General features: G+C 42.7%; 2 protein-coding genes across 5 annotated transcripts; both read left to right on the top strand.

Moving 5' to 3' along the window:
- Window positions 1–2,000: 2,000 nt before the first annotated feature.
- LOC124857752 (zinc finger MYM-type protein 6-like) lies at window positions 2,001–5,411 on the top strand. Its single transcript, XM_047349163.1, has 2 exons — window positions 2,001–3,877; window positions 4,026–5,411. Exons 1-2 carry the CDS (start codon window positions 2,978–2,980, stop codon window positions 4,083–4,085), a joined length of 960 nt encoding a protein of 319 aa, XP_047205119.1. The 5' UTR covers window positions 2,001–2,977; the 3' UTR covers window positions 4,086–5,411.
- Window positions 5,412–5,484: 73 nt separating this feature from the next.
- Window positions 5,485–14,392, top strand: LOC124857751 (serine/threonine-protein kinase pim-1-like). 4 transcript variants are annotated; one of them, XR_007035673.1, is made up of 9 exons: window positions 5,485–5,661; window positions 6,807–6,956; window positions 7,100–7,194; window positions 8,152–8,199; window positions 8,291–8,494; window positions 11,359–11,536; window positions 11,660–11,830; window positions 11,943–13,890; window positions 13,975–14,392. XR_007035673.1 is itself a non-coding variant. In XM_047349160.1 (8 exons), exons 1-8 carry the CDS (start codon window positions 5,607–5,609, stop codon window positions 12,032–12,034), a joined length of 993 nt encoding a protein of 330 aa, XP_047205116.1. In that variant the 5' UTR covers window positions 5,485–5,606; the 3' UTR covers window positions 12,035–14,392. The 4 variants fall into 4 exon arrangements, 2 of the variants coding, with proteins under 2 accessions (XP_047205116.1, XP_047205118.1); XR_007035672.1 differs by having other exon boundaries at window positions 11,943–13,874; XM_047349160.1 differs by having other exon boundaries at window positions 11,943–14,392.
- Window positions 14,393–26,274: the final 11,882 nt, after the last annotated feature.

Genomic DNA, 26,274 nt, shown 5'->3' on the forward strand with positions numbered 1-26,274 from the left:
GGCTTGGAGTCAGGCTTGGGCTTCATTGTGCCTGGCGATCCCTCAGAGACAGAAGCAGAGCCTGGCAATCCCTCAGAGGCTGAAACAGAGCCTGCAGGACCCTCGGAGACAGGAGCACAGTCTGGGGGACCCTCGGAGGCCAGAACAAGGACAAGCTGATCCTTGAACCCCTCAGAAACAGGATCTACTGGTGCTTCCTCCTCAAACCCCTCGTCTCTGGGTTCAGGAACCAGGACGAGGATCAGTCTCTCACTGAACCCCTGGAAGGCCTTCCGACCAGGAGCAGAAGCTTTGCCGAGACCCTCAGTGGCAGGAGCAGAAGCTGAGGTGCCGCCGGGGCCCTCAGTGGCTTGAGCAGGGGCTGAGGCGTTGCTGGGGCCCTCAGTGGCTTGAACAGGGGCTGAGGCATCGCCGAGACCCTCAGTGGCATGGGCAAGAGCTGATGCTTTGTTTTGCAGACCTGGCAACGGCTGAGCTGCACTGGCTGAGCTCTGGAGACGTCTGAGCTGCAGCGGCGGAGCTCTGGAGACCTGCCATGGGCTGCTCCACGGCAGCAGCGCTCTGGAGACCTGGCGTGGGCTGTTCTGTGGCAGCAGAGCTCAGGAGACCTGAAGAGGATGGAGGTGGCCAGCAGTAAAACTGCCTTACTGCTGCCTCGTAATCCTCCTCCATCTCTCTGACCTTGGCCTTAAGCTCAGGAGAATGATGCAAAAGACTGATCCTCCTGAAGTTTTTAATCTTTCGAGCAAAAAACCTCAACTGCTCCTCCAGCTCATCTGGTGTTGCTGCAGAAACCTGGGCTGGAGCGAGCAAAGATGGCATGGGCAGAGCTGCAGCGAGCCTGGGAGATGGTCCTGTGGCAGACGAAGATGCGCGAATACTCGCTGCAGCCCTCACGTCAGCGGGCATGGGACCCACCTCCGAACCATAGGAAGTCGCTCCATGCCAGTGTTTCTTGCGGCGGGAGGAAGACGTCGGCTTGGCTGCCGGATCAGGGTGCGCAACCAGGGGAGCAGGCGGAGAACGGCGCTGAACCGCCTCGCTCCATCTGCTCCAGCAGCAATGGAGAGGGCAATCCTCCATCTGCTGCTGAACCCAGCGATCCCTGGCACTTTCCTGCTTACCGTCTGCGAGGTCCAATTTCGGCGGAAACATTCTGTCAGGGTTTGTGTCACGGAGGAGGCCGGAATGCAGGCGAGCAGGCAGCATGACGGTAAGTGAAATTATTTAATTAACAAAAACTTACTACAGAGGATGACGGCAAAAACAGACACGGACAGGCTGGCAAAATAGGCTTGGCATGATCAAAAAGGACAAGACTTGAACAGAGATGGTGATCCAAAATATTTCCGCGAGGAATGAACAGAACAGAACAAGAACAAGGTGAAAACGAGAAGACTGATTTGCTTTGTGCAGGTGAACCAAATAAAGTTGATTGACAGACAGGAGAGAACACAACATGACTGGAGCAGAACAGAAATTCAAGGATACAAGCTAATAGAAACATAACTAGAAAATCATGATACTAAAGAGTAACCAGATCCAAAAACCTAACTTGACAAAACATGAACTAGAAGACAAAAACTAAAGCATGACCAGGAAAATAATAAACAGAAGCATGATTCAAAACTTTAACTGTGAGAAACATAAGAGGAAAAACCCGCAACGAAAAACCAAACAACCCCAAATCATAACACTTATGTGCAGCATGCAAAAAATCAACTTATTAGTGACTCAGATGATTATTATCACATAGAGACCATAGTGTACTAGAGAATCAGCCACACATAGTACATTAAATTTTTACCTGTGTTTACTTATCTGTGAAACCACAATTTTTCATAGGTATATTGTTTATTTTAATGCAGCTTTTTATATGAAAATTCCCCAAAACGTTGTCTCTACTAATATCTCCTGCCAGGCTGAATCACCATCCCAACAGAGTAAAAGTGTCAGGGAGGGGAGCAGCCTATACACACTTGACGAGGTAAAGACATATACATACACACACAAGAAAAATAATCCAGAGAAATGAATAAAACAATAAAAATTATCTATGACTACAAATACTACAGCATATGACATGTTAAACCTATATGTTTGTCCCTATCAAATAAACAAACAAAACAGAAACAAACAAAAATTATTGTGTACATCCATTAAATTCTACTATTTTAATGTGTCCCTGATAGTATTGTTTAAGTTTTACTAACATAGTACTACTCTCTTATCTAGAGTAAAGATAATCATAGCAATGAAGAGGACAATACTGTACAGCGGTCGCCAGAGCCCAGCACCAGTGGCATGATGGGAAAGTTGATCATATTTTTATGACTAGTTGTACTTTTGGCCATATGAAAAATATGAGTTGTTTTTCTTAACTTTCTGTAGCTGCTGTCTAGTTGTAATAAATCTATTACTCTTATAAGTTCTGCTACCACTGGTAGTGCTAGGGCTATTATACTAACAACATAACACAACTATCCTAGCTCTATTATGAATATATATATTTTACTGATAGTTTGGTTTATTGGTTTATTAAAACAATACTAACAATACTAATACTTTATTTAGACTGAAGATGATCCAGCAACTGATAGCAAAAACTAAGACCAGGAAGTCAGTGCCCTCTCTTCAAAAGTAGATGTTTTTACAAGACCAAAGCCAGAAGATTTAAACTGTTTCTTGAGTCATCATCTTCAGCAGAGAGCAGAGAAGGCTGTAGTGCAGAGAGCATTTTCCAGCAAAGATGGCACAAATAGAAAATGGCTTTAATACTGTGAAGACAGACAAGCACTCTTCTGCTTTCTTTTTATGGCATTTGCTAAGCCTACTGATAGCAGTTTGTTCATCACTGGGATGACAGACCTGAAACACATGCATCAGAGTGGAAGAACGTGAGAGGAGCAATCTACACAGAGGTTGTGCAGAAGCATATTTCCTTAGGTCCTCAAAATACGATGTCGAGCACCTTCTCATGGGACATCAGATGTTTCTTTGTAAAGTGCAGGTGCGCAAGAGACATCAAATGTTGGAGCTTATCATAAATGTGGTGAACCTCATTGGAAAAAGAGGTCTGGGCTCCAGAGGGTCACAGTCAGAGGCAGCATACATGCTTAAAGATGACACAGTGGATCATGGCAACTTCTTAGAAATGATTGTGTTGCTTTCAAAATATGATTTTTGCCTTAAGGAAGACCTTACTATTTGCATAAAAAATAGTAAAAAATTACACCAGTCTGGATCCAGAGGTGGTAGAGGTTTTCTAGTTACTTTCCTGTCAAAAGCTACTATCAACAACATCATTAAAACTATCCAACACATAATGAAGACTACCATCGCAAGTCAGGTCCAGGAATCTGGGATGTTTTCTGTTCAGATTGACACCACACAGGACATCACATCCCAAGATCAGTGCTCTGTCATCATAAGATATGTCACAGACATTGTTCATGAGAAACTTGTTGCTCTAATTCAATGCGAGTCATCCACTGGACAGTATTTTGTCAAAGTTGTGAGTGAGGTGCTGGCAAACATGAACCTGGATCTGAAGCAGTGCATTGGAAACTCAACTGATGGGGCGTCCAACATGCAGGGCAAATATAAAGGCTTCTCCACACATCTCTCAGAAAAGTCCCCTCATCAAATACATGTGTGTTGTTATTCACTCATCCATAACCTTATTTTAGAAGATACAACACAGTCTGTCTTAGAAAGTGGCTCTTTTTTTTTTCGCTCATCAATAATATTGCAGTTTTTATCAGAGTCCTACCAGAGGATGTCCATTTGGGAGAAGGAGAAGAAGGACCCAAAACACAGACGTCTTGCACCAATTGGGGAGACACGCTGGTGGCCAAAAGACAGTGCTTTGAACAAGGTATTTGGAGCTTTTGGAAAGCCAAATGGAACCCTGTATGTTGATGTACTTCACACTCTTAACACCACGACAAGGATCAATGCACATGGCTTCATTGCACTGCTGCTTAAGTATGAAACAGTGCTCACAGCTCAGCTCTTTCTCCAAGTTTTTCAGGTTACCTCACCAGTCTCAAAATATCTACAGACAAGTGGCATGGACATCCTGACGTCTCATAGGATGACTGTGTCAGCAGAAACCCAGCTGAGCAGTCAGAGGATTGTGAAGATGAGGTGGCGATGGTAAACACAAAGTGCTCATCTTGCAAGGACTGTCCATTGTGTTGCTACCATATGATGAGGAAGTATAACCTCCTGACAGATGCATACCACGTAATCGGCCTTGCCTACAATGTTCACCAGTCTTTACACTATTAAGCAACTATTCCAGACAATTCTAAGTATGAAAACAATTATATATTAATTCTAATCAAGGCCTAAGATGAAATGATGTGTCATTATCTCTTCAATATTGTTTACATGCATATTCTTTGTCTCCCACATATATGTAAACATATTTGTTTCATCGCCATCATCGCCAGCATTCACCAACATCATCTGCCCCCCCAGCCCCTGGGGGGCCCAATCAGGTAATAAACTCCCGGGCCACTTTTTTGCCCCAGTCCGCCCCTGCCTCAGCTCCATCTAATACTAACTTTCTCCTTTCAGTGTTTGTCATGAGCCCAGAAACCCTGAAGTTCTCTACCTTGTGTTTCTCAATAAATCACAAAAACACTTTCAAGCGTATCTGTAAGTGTTGCTAGCACCAGAGCCGAACCCAACACATCTATGATAGAACCACAATTTTGAACAGCTCAAAACCTTTGCCACAAATTCCAAATGCCGCAATAATTGCAAGGACTTGCTAAGAATGAAAAAGGGAATTAGTTATGAATTCAGGAACTTATTACAATTCAACCAAGAATCCTAAAATTTTGGCATTTAAACAAAAAACATCTCAGGTGGAAACCTGAAAGTGGTACAAACAGCATAAATCTGTAATAATTCCTGGTTGCTTCAATGGTCAACCTGCTGTTCAGGTTGTGACACACTGAACCATCCTGATGGATCATGAAAGAAAAGGAACATATTTTGAGCTACAGAAACACTGAAGATTAAATCAAACCAACATTTCGTGAGAAGTGAAAAAAAGATGTGATCACTCTAAAGTGAAGAATTAGCTGCTAATTGTTTAAGAAAGGGTATTGATCAAGTCAGATATAAAATTTTTGATTTAAAAAAATCTAAGCTATATGAATTATGGTGTACAAATATAACTAAAAACTAAAACAAAATATTGCTATATTTAGCATTAGCTGCTAGTATGATTTATTTCTACCTAACTTATCTTTTTCTTTAGATGATGCCAAATACAGCAGCTTAAGCTCATATTAAATCAAAAACAGGCACAAAATAAAATGCTTTTGTTTGTGTTTAGGGATATTATTGTGGTCTGTATGTTAGGTTTCAGTTAGAGCCTACACATTGGAGGGTTGCTAGGCAACATGACCTGCCTTCTTATGTTTTGGAATGTCCTTTATGATGCTACTGTTGTGTCATAAGCCAACATTCTAAGGTGAACTCAGTAGTCTCTTAGAAATCTCTGAGACAGCAAGACTGACCTACGATAGTTCAAACTGCCATCGCTTGTTGGTGAACTTCGATCTTCGTTGAAACTACAGAAGACAAAGATGACAAAACGATCCACAAAGGAGTTTAAAACTCCAGCCCTCAGAACAACAGAAGGTAAGTGAGTTCACGAGTTTAACCTAAAGATGACCAGGAACATGTTCATGTTTTAGTTTTTGGAGATTAATGTTTAGAGAGAATGTTTTATAAAGATTAATGTGTTTTTACCATTGAGGATTTCTGTGTTATAAACATTCTCTAGTTGAGAACTTTGAGATGTGTGAATCTCTGAAAGCTTCTCGCTAAAGCATGGATCTTGGTGAAACTGAATTCATAGTTGAACAGTTTGGTAATAAAGTCCCTGATGAGATATTAGTCTGTGAAGTGATTCAAAAATACTAAAGATTTGACAAATTGTAAAAACAAATCTCAATGTTTGTCACTTCAGAGAACAACAGAAGGTAACTGAGCTCATGACTTTAACTCAAGATGACCAAGAACATTTTCATGTTTTAGTTTTTAGAGATTTATGTTTAGAGAGGTTGTTTTCGTGAGATTAATGTGGATTTAAAATGTTAGTTAATGTTACACTCTTATCAATAACAGTAAACTTATATGTGTGTTTTTAAGAAATAGTTTACAGAGTTAGAGTTTTTACCATTCAGGATTTCTGTGACATAAACGTTCCCTGGTTGGGAACTTTGAGATGTGTGAATCTCTGAAAGTTTCTGATAGAAGCATGGATCCTGGTGAAATGAATTCATAAAACTATTGGTAAAACTACCTTTAGATTGCTCTGAGATCCACAGGATGATTATTATAATAAGTGTTAACTAAACTACAGTACTTTGTGAAAATATTTAGACCCCTTAAAACTTTTTACATTCTGTCACATTACAATAACAAACTTTAATGTTTTATATTGGGTTTTTATGTGATATGCAGGTGTACCTGCACAGAAAGGTGGTTCTATGTGTCTTTATTCAAGGCAGCAGAGTACATACACTTTACAGATTTGTATTCATAAAAAAATAAGTTTTTCTCATTCTACTTCACAATTGTGCACTACTTTGTGTTGTACATCACTTAAATCCACATAAAACACATTAAAGTTAGTGACAGTAACTTGACAAAACTTGAGTGATAGGAAGACTTTTACAAACCATTGTAAATCTTATCTTTCTGTCAGGAAATTTTTCTCCTACTGTAAGTGAATGCTGAAATGCTCATGTTGTTTCTGTGGATTCTATGGTCATTTTTAGAGTCCAACAGCTCTAGACCAGAGCTTCACAGTACAGAAACAAGAGATTTAAGGAAGAGGAATCTGAAGAGAAAGGCTGAGGACCTTGAAGAACCACTGAGCAAGAAGAAGAAGACGATGACAGAAAAAGAAAAAGTGGATTACCAAAGAGGTCAGTTTTGAAGTATTGATAGATTTCTAACATTTATTATGTGACAGAGCCAAGATGTGGTGATAATTAGATCTGAGGTACCATTAGTGAACAGGGTTTTATTCTGATGCTTTGTTAAATTCAAATGAGTTTTATCTGTTTAGCCAAGTTCCAAGAAAAATATATTGAGCTTCATGAACTGGCAGAAGGAAACTTTGGATCTGTGTATGCAGGCTATCGAGTGAAGGACAAATTACCTGTGAGTGTTAGTTACACACACACACACACACACACACAGTCATTTGTATATTTTGTTAAAGAGAGTTCTGTGAAGTTATTAAGGGTGGATTCACACCTGCCACTTTTGGTCTGTTTCAAACGGACCACAGTTTGTTTGCCCCCTTGGTCTGGACCTTTTGTGTAGGTGTGAATAAACTCGAGCGAACCCCGGTCTGGATCAAACAACTGGACCGAGACCCACTTTTTAAGGTGGTCTCGATCCACTTACAAAATGGACTCTAGTGCGGTTCCTTATGGTCTGAATACAAACCGGCCCTGATCTAAACCAGCTACAGAAAACATACATCTTTTTGGACTTAACAAGCCACCGTAGCCGGTAGCAAAGGTGTACATTGTACTGAAATCATACCTGATAACCTGTATGTTGCTCAGCAATGCTACTGGCATATTGTGGCACAGGGCATAAATATGCAGAACAGAGTTGCTGCACGCAGTATGTCTACAGTTGTTTTCCTAAATTTCTGGGTCTGTGCTGTGTCCCATCCCCGGCATTTCTGTCCAATGGGAGCAATGATTGTCACCTGCGTGGCTTTGTTTATAAGTAATAGTTCACTTGCAAAAAGTACAATGTGAAAGCAAACTGCGCCAAACAAAAAAGAAATTTCCTCTTTTTGTCCGGACTTTCCTGTTGTGAATACACCCTAAGACTAATAGTTTTCTTACCTGTAGTCAGTAGGAGTCAGAGTTTGTAGAATTGTGCTACAATCCTTAGAGCTGTGGAAGGCTGTCCCAGTAAACAGCTGATGAGGGGAACTTATACACCCAGCAACCTTAACTTTAGTGTATTAATACAAAACTTGTTCAAAGAACAATTAGTGATAATAGCTTCACAGAATCCCGTCACAAAATGTGAAATACCTCTTTAAGGATATTCTTACACCAACATGCTAACCAAAGTCTTGTTGCTATGTTCTAGGTAGCAATCAAGCATGTCCAAAAACACAGCATGCTTCTCAAGCATGAGGTAAGTGAGCAACACAAATTGGGACTGGTTTTACTTCTTACTGGATTCCTAGAAGCATTCTGACTTTCTCCTCTTTGTTGGGATGTTTCAGGATGAGAATGGCAGGGAGATGGCCTGGGAGCTGGCTGTCATGCTAAAACTAAGGACTATGGGGCAGTCCGGCATGGTGTTCCTGCTGGACTGGTACAATCTGGAACAGGAGCTGATTTTAGTGATGGAGAGGCCCATGCCTTCTGATGACCTCTCATGCTACATTATGGACCATGGAGGTTCCTTAAAGATGAAGGAGGCCAAGGTAAGCTGCTGGATAGGGTTGTCTTTTAGATATATTGTCAAAGGTGCTGATTTGGTTTTTTCACACTGAGTATGATCAAACCAAATGAGAACTATAAAATACAGTACTGTGCAAAAGTCTTCATACCCCAGAAAACCTTTAACAGTTTTTCAGGTTACAGCTACAAACTACAATATATTTTTTAGGGATTTTACGTAACAGACCAACACAGAGTAGGACATAATTCTGAATTGGGATGATAAAGAAAAACTTTTTTAATTTACTTACAAACAAATCTAAAATATCTGGCCAAATATCTGGTGTGCTGCTCTGCTGGCTGTCGTGTCTGGGGGGAGATCGGGGCAGTGGGCTGGGGATGGCGTGAAGGGGCTGCCGCCTGTGGGGTGGAGGGGTTGTGTCCACTTCTAGGGTGTGGGGTCACCGGTGTTTGGATCTGCTGGGCGGCGATGGTGGAGCTGAGCTGGATAGTGTTTGTCCCTGGGCGGTTGTTGCAGTGGCAGTGATGTAGTGTTTTTTGTGGCTGAGGGGGACGTGGTGGGGGACACAGGCCCTGGGTGCCTGCCGCTGGACCTCTTGGTGGGTGAGTTTGTCTCATCATGGTGCGGGGTCAGGGGTCCTTTTGTGGATGCGGTGCTCGTTGGGGTCTGCCCTGTTGCGCCAGGGGGTGGGGGTGGGGTTGTGCGGGAGCAGGGTGCGGCGGGGGTGCTTAGAGTGGGGCTGTGTGTGGAGCTTGCGCTGTGTGGGTGTGGCTTCATTGGCTTCTCGGCCATGGAGTTCACCTGTGGGGGTGTGCCCCTGTGGGGGAGGGGATTCATGGCGTTTGGGTTCGGGGGCATGTGTTCGATGTCGGTGTCCTTGTTGGGGGTGGCCCTGTGGGGAGGTTCATGTTGGGGTTCACTGGGGGTGGGAGACTCATGGGGTTGGGATCGGAGCTCATTGGGGCATCGGGACTGCACCGTCCTGGGGCGGCTCCAGTTTGCGGGCTGGTTTGAGCTATGTGGATCCCTCAAACCCCCTCTCCAGAGGTGGATCGGGGTTGTTGGGGACTGGGTTCGGGGTGGGGAGGGCGGGGACCAGACCGGGCCGGGCCGGAGTCACCCGGGTCTGGGCGGTGCCGACGCTGTCTGCCTGTCTCTGCCCCAGGAGGGAAGGGGACCACCTCCTGGGTACAGGGGCTGGTTGCCCCTAGGGTGTACCGGCGCCTGGACCTGGGAGTATAGAATATGCATGGGGAGTGTGAGTGAGTGTATGACATCCATTGTTGTTTGTCTTTACGTTGGGTGCGAGTGATTTTATGTGTATGCATGAGGGTAGGAGTGGGTGATTGTGACTGTGTGTGCCTGTTTTTTTTTTTTTTTTTTTTTTTTTTTTTTGTGACAGGTTGGGTCTTGGACTGCTCCCTCTCCTGGATCAGCTTAGGCCCCCATAATATGGGGGGCCTATTTCCTCCTCACCACACTACCTGCCGGTGGTTGGAGTATCTGCCCGCTGGTGTACTTGTGGTTCTCGGTGTCTGGGGCTGGGTGCTTTGATGTGTGCTGGCTCACTCCCGGTGGCTGCTTGCCGGGGCCTGGCCCCCTGGGCTCTGTCAGGCCTCTGCTTGGGGGGTGGTGTGTCCCGGGGTGTTGGGTCTCTGGGGTCCATGGCTGGATCTGCTCGGGTGTGGACGGCTGCCGGCGAGGCCTGTGGCCTTGTTGCTGCGGCTCCCTGTGGCTTCTGCACTGTCGCTGCTGGGTGGTTCCCCTGGGACTCTCCACTGCTCTTCTCTGGGTGGGTTGCCGTAGTCCCGGCGGTGGTTCTCCTGCAGCTCCTGTGCTTTGGGGGGCCTTTGGATGTCTGTGGCTCGGGTCTCCACAGTGTCCGTCCAGGGACCACGGGGCAGGTCTGTGGGTCCTCACACTCGCTATTGCATATTTTTGTGGAGAAAACTTGTATACAAAAGCGCGTCCACACCCATACTCACAGGTATTAAGCTTCAGGTGTTGACAGATACACAGATGTTCTATATTGGGCTGCACCTCTCACTAAGTACATTTTACATTCATAAGTACCGTGTACTATTTTGTTAAAAAAAACCAAAACAACAGCTGCAGGTGTATAAGCAAGCAGGGTGTAATCTTGTATTCTCTTCATCCTTCTTTCTTTCCTCCACTCTTTCCTCCTTTTCTCCCCTTTTTCCCTTTTGCCCCTTCTCTCTCTTTTTCGAGCTTCTTTTTTCCTTTTCATTTTAGTCTCCATATCCATAACAATTGAAATATTCCCAAAGAAGTTTATAATAAAGTTTCTTATATAAATATCAAGCAGAGCTTTAAAGCATTAGCTGTGATGCTCCGCTTGTGAAAGTAAATCTGTTGGGTAATTTATTGGCACTCAGACAACAATTCTGAGCGCTACTCTGCTGGACAGGACACGGTAAAAAATAAATAAATAAAACATATCTGGCAATCATCTTTATTTTGCCGCATTTACTCTTCTTCGCCTAAATAAAATCCAGTGCAATCCAGTGGAATGGTTTAGATAAAAGCTTATTTGTGTAGTAGAATGACCTGATCAAAGTCCCAACCTAAATCCAATTAGGACATTTATAGGAAGACTGCTAATTGCTTTTCACAGATGCTCTCCATCCCATGACTGAGTTTAAGACATTTTTCAAAGATTAGGAGATTGGGCAAAGCTTTTAGTCGCTAGACTTGCAAAGCTGGTCGAGACATACATAAGAAGAGTAAGGTGGCTCACAATAATATACATTGAAGTTTGTGGTTATAATGTAAAAAAGTTCAACATGTATAAGGACCTTTTCAAAGCACTGAAATCCTTAACAATACCCTAACCTCTGCTGTTCTTGACCATGTTATTTCCTGTAGATCATACTGAAACAACTGGTGGAAGCTGCAATTCACCTTGAGAATGCAAACATCTTCCATAGGGACATTAAAGTGGATAATATCTTGATTGAGACCAGCTCAGAAGGCCCTAGAGTATATCTCATAGACTTCGGAATTAGCTGCTTTGACGACGGAAAACAACATGAAGATTTTTGTGGTAAGATAGGACCTCATACTCCAATCCTTTGTCATTGATTAATGCTGTTTTAAAACAGTGTCTTTCTCATGTTCGTTCTCTTTCTGACTTATTCTTTCGGTCTTATTCTTACACATCTTAAAGGTGATCTCAACATCATGCCACTGGACTGGTTTTTTTGTGGCCACTACAGTGCTGGACCCACAACAGTGTGGCAGCTGGGAGGGGTCTTGTTCGAAATGCTCCACAAGAAGCCATTCAAGACCCACAGCCATCTCTCAAACAAGCTAAAGATCAACAAAAGACTTTCAAAGAGTAAGCCAAACCCTTTTCACATTTCTCACAGCACATATAAATCTGTTCTGCATCATCCTGTTTTACCACTGTGGCTCTTTTCATTGTTGCTCTTTGCCCTCTGACCCTCCAGAATGCCAGGATTTTCTGAGAAAGTGTCTAGCGGTTAACCCCAACGAGCGTCCCACCCTAGAAGAGCTACTGTGTCACCCCTGGTTTTCGTAAACTACACACACACACACACACACACACACAGAGACACAGACAGTCCCCTAGTTGAGAAATGATCCATTTAATATAGCTGGTGATTATTGGCTTTTCTCCGGGTGCTCCGGTTTCCCCTCTAGTTGAAACAAAAACAGTGAGGTCAATTGGAGGTTCGTAGGCTTGCTCTGGGAGCTCCAGTTTCATTTGGTTTCCCCCTTTAAAAATTATCAATTTATAATAACTGGTGATTTTTTTGGTTTTCTCCGAGTGCTCCGGTTTTCTCTCCAGTCTAAAAAAACATCTGTACATTACTTGAAGATTGTACATCATGCTTGTGTGATTGTTTATATTTTACTGAAATGGTCTAAAGGGTGCCTTGATTGTCAAGGATGTACCCCATTTCACACCCATTGCCCCCCTCTGTGCCACTGAACAGGAATAAGCTGGTATAGAAAATGGATGAATGGTTCTTTGTTGGGCCTGCCTTTGCCCGTGTCATTCCTGCTCTGTTTTTGTGATGTGTTACCTGTCTAGTCTAGCGTGGATGAGTGCTAGTTCTGTCATCCGGTCGTTTTTGATCTCTGTCTTTTTGGGTCTGGGTTAATGTGTTTGGGATGACGGAGTAGAAGGGCCAGAATAGGAGATGTTTTGTTTTTTTTAATTACGAGAATAAAGTCGTAATTTTTATGACAATTCCTACAAAAATTTGCAGTCTTCTATGTGCTACAATTAGAACTGTTTAGCATTTTGTGAAGTTATACATTAGTATCAGTTTCAGAAATAAGAACATTCATAATCTTTTAACATATTAGCATCAAATTATTACCAGTTTCACAACTTGGAATCAATTGCTCGTTTTGTGGAAAGGGAGCTGTCATTACCTTTTTCTTGTGATGTTGCCACTTTATACTCATAATTTCAGCAACAAAAAAATCTTGTAGCGCCGCGCTAATACTCCATCGTGTTTGCGGATGGTGAATCTTGTCTGTAAATGATAAAGGTGCGGGTTAAATTGCTTTGGGGCGGCTTTTCAGTGGGGCTGTGGGTGGCTTGCGGGCTGGTTTAGAGTATCTGGTGGTGCATCTTTGTCTTTGGTCGTGGTTTGCTTGTTGTATTCTTTTGTGCAGTGTGTCGTCTTTGGCTGTTGATGGTGTACACTTGGTATTCGGTGGTGGTGGGAGGAGAGAAGATATTCATCTGTGCTACATGGGCGATGTTAGCTTGTTTTGTAAAATATAACCTTTTACAGCTCTTTCATTGTTGTATCTGCCCTCTAGATTCGGTACTGCTTCCACTGTTGATGCTTGCATGGTGTGTGTGGGGAGATCTTTGTCTTGTAGCAAAAGGTACCAGGGGTCAAACCCTGGGGGTCAAACACTGGTCAGGGCTTTTAGTGTTTGGTTAGGTTTGCATGCTCTCTCTCTTCGTGTGTAGGTTTTCTCCATTATTGTTCACCACCATTATCCAAACAATATCTATGATAAGCTAAGCTGAGATTCTGCTGGATCTGGAACTTCTATGCACACACACACACACACACACACACACACACACACACACACAGGTTCACACCTCTGACATCAATGCAGGCACAATATTTATTTTTTTACCTATATGCATGTGTATCAATCAATGTTAATGCATGTATTATTTTCTTTCTGTATCTGTTCATATATGTGTATGTATATAAATGTTCATACATGAATAGAATATCTATATGTATATAAATGTATGTTTTCTCTCTTGCTTTTGCTTGTTTTTCTTTCTTGCCACCGTTGTCAGCCAACCCTCCTGTCAGCCAACACCATCTAGCCAGTGACAATAAGTGTTTCTACCAACTGTCTCTCCAGGAAAGCAGGTAAACTGAGTTGAAGGTAATGTGAACAATATAAAGTCCAAACATTGCAGGCTAAATAATGTCACCTGACTTATTTGAGCAAAAACATGAATTTATTTAGTGCAATAAAAACCAATGCAGCCATCCTCGGACAGAAGAATGAAATGTCGATATGATGTCTGTGGTCATGAAATCCTTTGAGGGACTAACGTTGAAGGACCAGAAGGACATCACAGCCCCCCCGCTGGACCCCCTTGTTGTAATTATTGATGTAATTATGATTATAATAGTTAACATTTAATTAATCAATGTTTTTTTGCTGATTCCAGATCCTCCCCAACCCAGTATTTGTGTGTTTGTAACTCTTTCCTATCCTCTCAACCCTTAGCCAGTCAAGGCAGCTGACTGCCTATCCTGAGCCTGGTTCTGCCAGAGGTTTGTCCCTGTAAAAGGGGTTTTCCTCTCCACTGTCACCCTGTGCTTGCTCAGGATGGGAGATTGCATTAAAATAAAGATTTGATGCAATCTGCTGGTTTCCTCCCCTCTGCAGAATCGCCACCTTAACGTGGTAGAGGGGTTTGAGTACCTCCATGATACTGAGGTCTGTGTTGCCTAGGGGTTTGACCTTTTTTGGGGTCTCCCATGGCAAACTGGCATCAGGGGGGGTCACACCAAGAGCGATTCAAAGACTTTGATGCAGTGAGAACTTAGAGATGATCTCCCGAAATCAGCATCCATTTGGAGTCAGCCTGGTGAGAAAGCTTCTGACAAGCGCGTGCTGGTCAGCTTCACTCCTGGGCCTTGGGGCAACAGTAACCCTAACCCCAATCAATATGGATCTACCACATGGGACATTCAGATTGGACACTATGTCAGCTGAGTTGTATGTAAGGACAACAGGATGGAATGAAATATGCAACAGATTTAACTGACTGTGTGATAATAAATAATTTAAAGTTAACCTCATTCTCTATTTATTTTTTTTTTCAGTGAAGATCTTGAAGCTCGTGAGATGGACGCAAGTCTACTAAGATGTCTGACATACATCCGTTCATTTTCTCTTGTTTCTGAAGGTTTTCTCTTTATCCATTTTTGTTGGTATAACTATCAGCTGTTGGGTTCCTCTGAAGTACAGATGTTTGTGTTGTTTCTGGTCAGCCTTTGATTTTGATATCTGTTAATGTTGCTGAAATCTTCTTGTACAGCTTAAGTTCATTTAGCCTCTTTATTATTTTGTTGTGTTAATTTTATACTGAACCATCAAACATAATATTTGTTATTCATCAAATATGTTTTCATAAATAATGTTTAAATAGATTTGTTTTGGAACTATATTTGTGAAAAAAACATTTTTGCTCTTCGAATAATGACATGTCTGTTTCAGCTTTACTTGACTTTAAGATTTCCAATTACATATAAAAGACAACTCTCCGAACCTAAAAATGCTTCTCTGTCCATATAAATCATCTTCGAGCCAGTATTTGATTAACTAGTGTTGGAGTCATCCATTTTGGTCGCACATTTTGACATGAGCAGCTCAATAGACGTCGCAGCTCTGACGTCACCAAGAGTGTAAAATCCACAGGAAATGAAATTTCATTGCCATTTCTCGCGTGTCTCACAGGACAGCGCAACGGAGGCGCATATCTGGAGAGACAAAAGCTCGCAGGCGAACTTTTGCTCCACAAGGCCATTCCCGGAAGAGGTTGAAAACTGGAAATCAAGAAGATCAGCAGATTTATTCTCCCAACGAAGACCACGCCGATACCTGCCGCAGGTGAAAACCTACAGAGGTTCTATTTCCAAGGAGATGAGTTTCCTCCTTGTTATTCAGTCGACTAACGGTTCTTCATCTTTTCCCTTCCTGGACGGATGAGAAGTTACCGTTCGTTTTTTTTCTTAATTTGATCAGGGACGCGTGGTCTCCCCCCCCCCCTGATTTTTCTTCAGACCTGATTCCTCCTCAACCGGTGGAGAGAAGAAATCAACGTCAAAGTAATTTCGTTCTTTTTATATTAAACCGGATAGGTGCATTTAGAGGTCTGGGCAGGATGAGGCATAGTGAAGGTGATTTAGAATCACCAGTAGTTAATCTAAGGTATTGACTTGTCCCATGCAATATCGATTGAAGTGTTTTATGCTGAGTGGTGTTTTGATTTGCTGTGCAAGCGCTGCTGAATCGTGCGTGGTTAATGTTTTGTCCGGCTGATCTCAAATCAGCCAGGAGTTAGAAATTGGAGTTTTAAAGTTTTTCATTCAAAGCAACTGTACCTCGTGGTCTGACCACTCTTTGTTCCAGTTGTATTGCTGGAGATTTTCCACTGAGTTCCCGCCTCAGAGGTTTATGACTCTTTGTTTGAGATTTGGGGCGATCAACTGATATTGGCTAAAGGGGCGTGGCCCTACCGTTTTACCAGCTGATCGCTGCAATCGAGACATCAACACCCCAGGAGGACTTCTTTCCATTTAACCCAAATTGCACATTTTGTCCATAAAACTGCTAGTTTGATCTTCATAGACACTAAATGCATATATATTTTTCTTTTATTTTTATTATTATTAGGTAGTCATTTTTATTCCCTTTGTGTAGAACGGTGCTTGTTAGTTAGGTGAAGGTTTTTGGACCAGAATAATGGTATGTCAGGATTATTTGGCTTCAATAAATCTTCATATATATAATTAAGAGAAGCATTTGTGTTCATTTAGTGCAAGAGTGATTTATCTGTCAAAACAAGGTCGAAGACCCTCCATCTTCAGTGAAGCGGTTGAATAAACAGTGACAGTTGGTGGTTTAGGTTAATAATTTGTAATTATTAAAGAGCTTTGAGCCCATAATCACAACACCAGAGGACATCTCTGATTTCTATTCGTAAGTAATGATTTTTGGTTAAGAAATATATATATATTTTATTATGATTTTAAATTATAATTCTTGATAAATATTAATTAATCAATAATCATATTCCTTACATTAATTGGCGTTCCCTAAGACGCCCCTTGAAATGACAGATCCCACTATTGCTTGAAGTAACACAATTGTGATATTTTGGAAGCTGTGAGATTTGGTGAAATATTGCAGGAATGCTTGTAAGCTAGAGGATGTATCTCAACTAATATTGGCTCAGTTCTACTGCAGAGAAGTAATAATATACTCCTAATATTAATAATAATCTTTCTAAGGTGCTTTTGTGGACACAAGGTGGACGTTTTGTGTAGTTTATGGTGAAATTGCTTGGCAATTTACGTTGGCTTAGAGCTGTAGCGCAGTCAGCTTGTTGCCACAGCAACCAAAAATTCCTGGCACAGTAGGAGGCATCCTATCTGCCTTCGGTGTCCGTTGGTATAACTACAGCTGTAGCTAACACTCTCCCAGTCAGGGAGGAAGCAACACTACTGGCTGGTGGCCATTGAGCGAATTGCAGTTGCAACAGGATTTTCTCCGCTGCAGACAGGCGTTTAGTGCCATCTTGTGGTCACTAGTGAGAAATACAGTTGCCACAGAATTTAACTAATTTGGTTAGTTTTATTAACACAGGCAGGTAATCCCATCACCGATGATCAAAGGACATAGCTTGAGCTAAAATCAAGTTATTGATCATTTATTGCCACTACTGCTCTGAAATTTATGCATTTTTGCTGGGTTTTTCTTGTGTGTGAGGCATGTTTTAACCAGACTCGCATAACTAACTTTAGTTGTCTAACTTGGTAGGCCCTGCAAGAAAGTAAATAACCCATAGTATGTACAGGGGTTAGACAATGAAACTGAAACACCTGTCATTTTAGTGTGGGAGGTTTCATGGCTAAATTGGACCAGCCTGGTAGCCAGTCTTCATTGATTGCACATTGCACCAGTAAGAGCAGAGTGTGAAGGTTCAATTAGCAGGGTAAGAGCACAGTTTTGCTCAAAATATTGAAATGCACACAACATTATGGGTGACATACCAGAGTTCAAAAGAGGACAAATTGTTGGTGCACGTCTTGCTGGCGCATCTGTGACCAAGACAGCAAGTCTTTGTGATGTATCAAGAGCCACGGTATCCAGGGTAATGTCAGCATACCACCAAGAAGGACGAACCACATCCAACAGGATTAACTGTGGACGCAAGAGGAAGCTGTCTGAAAGGGATGTTCAGGTGCTAACCCGGATTGTATCCAAAAAACATAAAACCACGGCTGCCCAAATCACGGCAGAATTAAATGTGCACCTCAACTCTCCTGTTTCCACCAGAACTGTCCGTCGGGAGCTCCACAGGGTCAATATACACGGCCGGGCTGCTATAGCCAAACCTTTGGTCACTCATGCCAATGCCAAATGTCGGTTTCAATGGTGCAAGGAGCGCAAATCTTGGGCTGCGGACAATGTGAAACATGTATTGTTCTCTGATGAGTCCATCTTTACTGTTTTCCCCACATCCAGGAGAGTTACGGTGTGGAGAAGCCCCAAAGAAGCATACGACCCAGACTGTTGCATGCCCAGAGTGAAGCATGAGGGTGGATCAGTGATGATTTGGGCTGCCATATCATGGCATTCCCTTGGCCCAGTACTTGTGCTAGATGGGCGCGTCACTGCCAAGGACTACCGAACCATTCTCGAGGACCATGTGCATCCAATGGTTCAGACATTGTATCCTGAAGGCGGTGCCGTGTATCAGGATGACAATGCACCAATACACACAGCAAGACTGGTGAAAGATTGGTTTGATGAACATGAAAGTGAAGTTGAACATCTCCCATGGCAAGCACAGTCACCAGATCTAAATATTATTGAGCCACTTTGGAGCAAGTCAGGAAACGTTTTCCTCCACCAGTATCACGTAGTGACCTGGCCACTATCCTGCAAGAAGAATGGCTTAAAATCCCTCTGACCACTGTGCAGGACTTGTATATGTCATTCCCAAGACGAATTGACGCTGTATTGGCCGCAAAAGGAGGCCCTACACCATACTAATAAGTTATTGTGGTCTAAAACCAGGTGTTTCAGTTTCATTGTCCAACCCCTGTATTTCTAACGTTTATTTGAAGCTAAGAATAGCGTTGACTGTTTTAGTTTTATTTATCCCACTTTTTTTTTTTTTTTTTTCAATTTCTTTTTGTGCGTGCGTTTTGTTTTATTCCCATTAAATCATAGATTTGGGTAAGTTACAGTTTGAACGGTCAAACCTGTGTGACCATTTTAAGCAAAACCCATACACCTGCAAGATATATATATGAATCATACAGCTAGCTGAGTGCTTAGTCTGTTTGCGTTGCTGCTAATTGATTTTAGCAGTCATTCATAACTGAAGAATTTTGGTCTGTTTGTGTTACTGCTAATTTATTTAGTGGTTGTTCATAGCTAAACAGCTTTGTTTGTTTTGCATTGTCATTGTATTGCCATTGTGCATTTTGGCCAAAGATAGAGAAAACATCCCAGACTGCAGCTGGAGATGTGAGTCAGGACTCCACAGAAATGGAGGCATAGGAAGCAATCGGAGCTTTAATTTTATTGTCATCAGAGGAGAGTAAAGGTCTTAATGATTATAGCATTGAGCACTGTGAAGCAAGGATTCAGGAGTTGCTCCAGGTCATTAAGAACCCACCAAAAGACACAGGTGGCCGATGTGTTAGGACAGCTCACTCTTCTACAGGTCCTTCTCAAAATATTAGCATATTGTGATAAAGTTCATTATTTTCCATAATGTAATGATGAAAATTTAACATTCATATATTGTAGATTCATTGCACACTAACTGAAATATTTCAAGTCTTTTATTGTCTTAATACGGATGATTGTGGCATACAGCTCATGAAAACCCAAAATTCCTATCTCACAAAATTAGCATATCATTAAAAGGGTCTCTAAACGAGCTATGAACCTAATCATCTGAATCAACAAGTTAACTCTAAACACCTGCAAAAGATTCCTGAGGCCTTTAAAACTCCCAGCCTGGTTCATCACTCAAAACCCCAATCATGGGTAAGACTGCCGACCTGACTGCTGTCCAGAAGGCCACTATTGACACCCTCAAGCAAGAGGGTAAGACACAGAAAGAAATTTCTGTACTAATAGGCTGTTCCCAGAGTGCTGTATCAAGGCACCTCAGTGGGAAGTCTGTGGGAAGGAAAAAGTGTGGCAGAAAACGCTGCACAACGAGAAGAGGTGACCGGACCCTGAGGAAGATTGTGGAGGAGGGCCGATTCCAGACCTTGGGGGACCTGCGGAAGCAGAGGACTGAGTCTGGAGTAGAAACATCCAGAGCCACCATGCACAGGCGTGTTCAGGAAATGGGCTACAGGTGCCGCATTCCCCAGACCTGGCCAGAAGTTCAGTGTCAAGTACCCACAGTCAGTGATGGTCTGGGGTGCCGTGTCAGCTGCTGGTGTTGGTCCACTGTGTTTTATCAAGGGCAGGGTCAATGCAGCTAGCTATCAGGAGATTTTGGAGCACTTCATGCTTCCATCTGCTGAAAAGCTTTATGGAGATGAAGATTTCATTTTTCAGCACGACCTGGCACCTGCTCACAGTGCCAAAACCACTGGTAAATGGTTTACTGACCATGGTATCACTGTGCTCAATTGGCCTGCCAACTCTCCTGACCTGAACCCCATAGAGAATCTGTGGAATATTGTGAAGAGAACGTTGAGAGACTCAAGACCCAACACTATGGATGAGCTAAAGGCCGCTATCGAAGCATCCTGGGCCTCCATAAGACCTCAGCAGTGCCACAGGCTGATTGCCTCCATGCCACGCCGCATTGAAGCAGTCATTTCTGCCAAAGGATTCCCGACCAAGTATTGAGTGCATAACTGTACATGATTATTTGAAGGTTGACGTTTTATGTATTAAAAACATTTTCTTTTTTTGGTCGGATGAAATATGCTAATTTTGTGAGATAGGAATTTTGGGTTTTCATGAGCTGTATGCCAAAATCATCCGTATTAAGACAATAAAAGACCTGAAATATTTCAGTTAGTGTGCAATGAATCTAAAATATATCAATGTTAAATTTTCATCATTACATTATGGAAAACAATGAACTTTATCACAATATGCTAATATTTTGAGAAGGACCTGTATATCAGCGAAGGGTACTTTTGGAAATAAACCAGTGTGTTATTCTGCCGTCTATGTTTAATAATACTTTGCAAACAGCAGAGGCAACTTGGTGCGAACTGTTAGAAGTGGAAGAGAAATTGGGAGCAGTTAACTTGAGAGCCAGAAGGTTGGAAGTAGCTGAGCGTAGCCAGGACACACCCCCAGCTCCAGAGGACTGGGAGGTGGAGATAAATCCTGTCTCACAGGTTGAAACCTCTGAAGGTGAGCCACACGTGCAACACGCTGAGAGAACCTTCCACTCAGAGCTGGAAAACATAGAAGCTATTCTACAGAGATTTCCTTCCCAAGCTTGTGGTTTCCCCACACATCCACAGAGTCCAGAGCAGGTATGAGTAGGCAGATTAGATTCAGTGGTGCGGTGTCCCACCCCACTGTAAGAGACAGCCATGAACAATACCTGGCGGTGGACTCAATAGAAGTAAATGGTTAAAGTTTTTGGGGCAAGCAGCCTTCACTCTTTACTTGCAGTACCCTGCTCTACAATCCCTCACCTCCGCCAAGGCGACATGAGAGCCGTCTCGGGGACTCAGGTGGTTCATACCGCCCTCAACCGCTGCCCAGGACCCGAGTCCATTGAGCACAGGGCCCACCATTGTACCATGAGCAGCCTCCAGTGCCTTCCCCAAGGATGAAGCGTGATGCCCTGACACACGAGGAATGCAGCAGGAGTGAACCTTCAGATGATGACTCAGATGGGCCAGCACCAATCCATGAGAGTGGATTGTGCATATGCCAACTTGAGTCTCTTGCACAAGGCATAGAGAGTTTTGATCCTAATAATGAGGAATCCAACATTGATGATTATCTTAGGGAAGTCGAACGCTGCCTTTTAGACCTGTGCTGCCCATCAGCACAGGAAATGTTGAAGCTCATCTGGAGGACAACTTCCAGGAGCGTCCATGTTTTCATGGAGAGCCTGCCCTCTAGAGTCCAAGACCATTATTCAACCCTCTGTGAAGCTTTAAGAGAAGAATATTCTGTGTACACGGACCGGGCCTCCGCAACACTTGGTGCTTTAGAAATCCAGCAAAATAAAAGCGAAGCACCCAGAGAGTATTACCAGCGCCTGAGAGGTGGTAATGCTCCATGTATAGAGGAGGAACATGCTTTTAAATCATTATTCCTCCACAACCTTAATGAAAGCGTATGTTACGACGTTACTATGTACTGTAGAGCAAAAACCCTCACCATGCAAGAGATCCGTAAATACGCTCAGATGGCGTGGGAAACATGTGCAAGCCCTACTAATGGATCAGAAGGTGAGGCTAGAGTTTTACAAGTGCATACAGAAGATGACAGTCTTGAATAGAAGGCAGAGAAATGCCTTCAAACAGAACCCATGTTAAGAACAGGTTAAGGGAACAACTTAAGTTTGGTCCGCTGGACCGGGGGGGTGGTACTGAGTACCATCCACAGTCAAAGTTGCCGGACCACTTCCGGTCGAACAGACGACCTGACCATCACGTGAGGCCCATAGGTAAGCCTGATGGTAATGGTTGGAGTCAACATGCAGGATGGAACCTGAGGAGAGAGATGAAGGATGCCTTCCGCAAGACTCTGAGAGAAGCAGTGCGCCAGGCATGTGCCCAACCTCCACCACCATTAGAGAGAGCTGACGTTCCGGTGAAACCGGATCCAAAACCCCCGCCAGCACGACTTGGCATGGACCCAGTCTCCACAGCCATCAGAGTCAACCTGATAGGCTCTGTCTTGTTTGAGGAGGTGAGAAGAGCCATGCTCTCCCTCATTAAACCATTTCAGGTTGAAGCTTGTGATCTAAGCATCACCAGCCACACCCAAGACCCGATCGTGCATCACTAGTTGGGTGGAGCTGGACATCACACTCAAAGACATGACTCTGGTGCACTCCATCTATGAACACAGAGCTTTTTTTGTGTGTGTGGGAAAGATGCGAGGAAGGCGGAGAGAACTGCTGATTAAAAACAGGGCCATTCAAGGCAAATCGCCAAATTTCAGAAGCGAGAGTGGAACTTTTCCTGTAAGTTTGGTTTGTACACAAATTGGAACCAAAGACAGGTCAGCCTGCCACTGTTTTATGGTAAAATAAGTTTTATTAGGAAGAGGAACATAAAACATTTTATACATCAAGACTGAGAACAAGAGACCTGAACAAAACCCAAAAAACATAAAAAAATATTATGCTTAGTTTTTTGTTCCCATAAATACAAGTGTATAGACATCAAATGGAATACATTAATGGAATGAAGAAAAGTGAGAGATTGCAGCCTTTATCCTCTTGTTCTGAAATTGGCTCAAAGTTTTTCTTGTCCATCAAAAGTGTTCTTCAGCAAAGAGAGAAGAGAGGAGAAAGAGAAGCTAAAATGCTAACATTAGCATATTGTCTATCACTAGCATGAAGGCTGATATTAATTTAACCCATCTACCATCCAAAAAGCAATCTAAGCTAAAATTACCTAAAATGCTAATGCTTACTAGAGCGTATATTCAAAAGTCTATGAAATTGCCGTTTAAAATTATTCACTCTTCAGCATTCACACAATAATTATAATAATAAAAAACTAGAAAATTTCTGAAGAAATTTAGACGGGGCCTGCCTCTTGGTGCGAGCTTCTCGGACCAGAGCAAAGGTTGTGGGACTGAGGTACAGAACCAAAGCAACAGAACGGTGTGCATCCTGATTGAGGGTAGAAGGTTAAGATGTCTATCTAGACCTGTTCTTGTTTCACAAAGTAATCATGCGTCCTTGCATTGCTTTGGCATTCGTCAATAAATAAAGAGTCCAGTTCAGAGATGTGTAGTAATAGGTGCCACCAGGCAATGGCATGGGAGTCAGGCCACTCACTGTTCTCCCTTCATTGCTATTGCAGGCCCCAACTAAGGAATGTTGAGACTTTTATTTTGTAAACATCAGTGAATTTATTTTGAAAGGATAAAGTAGATCTCTCTCCATCAAAGAGTCCCAGCAATAGTGTTAAGACCAATGCTGCAATTATCGCTGTGTGAAATATGAAGACGTTTATTTTGTAGGGTATGTCTAGGTGTTGTTTTTAAAGTCCAGTATAGTTGTCCTTTTAGGTCTGGCGTACTTCCACTAGATATACAGAACCTGCTTGCTATTCTAAAATCATTGTGTGTGCTATTATCAACTTAAAAAATCAATACAAACTATGGAATGCTGAGGCTTTTATTTTGAAAGTTTGAGTAAGCCTTATTTCAAAGGACCAGCATAGTCCCATTTCCAACACTGGGTGAACTCCAACAGTAGTGTAATGCCCAGTCCTGCAATTATATATAGTTTAAAATGTAAAGGCTTTTATTTTGTAGAGCATGTTTTGTCTTATTTTGAAAGTCCAGCAAGGTTGTCCTTTCAGGTCTGGGTTGGTTCCGTTAGTTATTCTAAAGTCATTGTCTATGCTATTATCAGCTTAAAATATCATTAGTAACTATGGATGGTTGAGGCTTTTGTTTTGAACATTTCAGTAAGCCTTATTTTAAAGGGCTGACCTGGTCGTATTTCCTACACTGGATGAGCTCCAACATTAGTGTGAAGTCCAGTGCTGCAATTTTCTATAGTTTAAAAATGTAAAGGCTTTTATTTTGTAGAGCATGTTTTGTCTTATTTTGAAAATCTAGCAGGGTTGTCCTTTCAAGTCTGGGTTATTTCTATTAGTCATATAGAACCTGCTTGCTCGTCTGAAATCAATGTTTATGCTATTATCAGCTTTAAAAAATATTTTTGTAAATATGGAAGGTTGATGTTCAGTGTAAAAAGAGGCTTTTATTTTGTAAACTATGTGTAGGTCTTATTTTGAAAATCTAGTGTGGTTGTCAGCTATGACTGACTTCTTGTGATCACTCATGGAAGCTTCTGGCCTGAGCTCAGCCTCAGAGCCACTCTCTGTTAGAGGTTACTTAAGTTCACTGGCAGCTCTGTTCTGTTGCTATGGTAATTAATGAGCGCCCAACAGCTGCTGTTTCTCACTCATGCAGCGCCACACTTTGTGTCTCATCATGGCTTGGCTTTTTAACATGGTGGCACATGTTTTCTTTGTGGTCCTGATGGAGGGTTATTACTGTTTCTTTAGGAAATTTGTACCAGGTTCTGATTAATTTTTGGCCTTGTTCTGGTAGAGGTTTCTTCCTGGTTCTGATTGAGTTTGGACCTGGTTCTGATGGAGGGTTCCTAACTGGTTATGATGGAAATTTCCTCCTGGTTCTGATGGAGTTTAGGTCTGGTTCTGATGGAATTTTCTTCCTCTTTCTGATTGAGTTTGGACCTGGTGCTAATGTAGGTTCCTAACTGTTTTTGTTCAGATGGAGTTTGGTTCTGGTTCTGAAGGAGATTTTTTTCCAGGTTCACATGTATGTGGGACCATGTTCTGATAGATGTTTCTTCCTGGCTCAGATGGAGTTTGGACCTGGTTCTGATAGAAGGTTCCTCCTGGTTCTGAAGGCAATTTGGATCTTGTTCTGGTGGAGGGTCCCTAACTGGTTCTGGTGGAGTTTGAGTCCGGTTCTGATGGAGATTTGTTCCAGGTTTTGATGGATATTGGAGCTGGTTCTGATAGAGGTTTCCTCCTGGTTCTGAAAGAGTTTGGTCCTGGTTCTGGTGAAAGGTTCCTAACTGGTTCTGGCCGCCATGTACAGGTCCTTCTCAAAAAATTAGCATATTGTGATAAAGTTCATTGTTTTCTATAATGTAATGATGAAAATTTAACATTCATATATTTTAGATTAATTGCACACTAACTGAAATATTTCAGGTCTTTTATTGTCTTAATACGGATGATTGTGGCATACAGCTCATGAAAACCCAAAATTCCTATCTCACAAAATTAGCATATCATTAAAAGGGTCTCTAAACGAGCTATGAACCTAATCATCTGAATCAACGAGTTAACTCTAAACACCTGCAAAAGATTCCTGAGGCCTTTAAAACTCCCAGCCTGGTTCATCACTCAAAACCCCAATCATGGGTAAGACTGCCGACCTGACTGCTGTCCAGAAGGCCACTATTGACACCCTCAAGCAAGAGGGTAAGACACAGAAAGAAATTTCTGTACGAATAGGCTGTTCCCAGAGTGCTGTATCAAGGCACCTCAGTGGGAAGTCTGTGGGAAGGAAAAGGTGTGGCAGAAAACGCTGCACAACGAGAAGAGGTGACCAGACCCTGAGGAAGATTGTGGAGAAGGGCCGATTCCAGACCTTGGGGGACCTGCGGAAGCAGTGGACTGAGTCTGGAGTAGAAACATCCAGAGCCACCGTGCACAGACGTGTGCAAGAAATGGGCTACAGGTGCCGCATTCCCCAGACCTGGGCTACAGAGAAGCAGCACTGGACTGT

This window comes from Girardinichthys multiradiatus, chromosome 21 (genome assembly GCF_021462225.1).
Source record: "Girardinichthys multiradiatus isolate DD_20200921_A chromosome 21, DD_fGirMul_XY1, whole genome shotgun sequence".
In the NCBI taxonomy this organism is placed as follows: Eukaryota; Metazoa; Chordata; class Actinopteri; order Cyprinodontiformes; family Goodeidae; genus Girardinichthys; species Girardinichthys multiradiatus.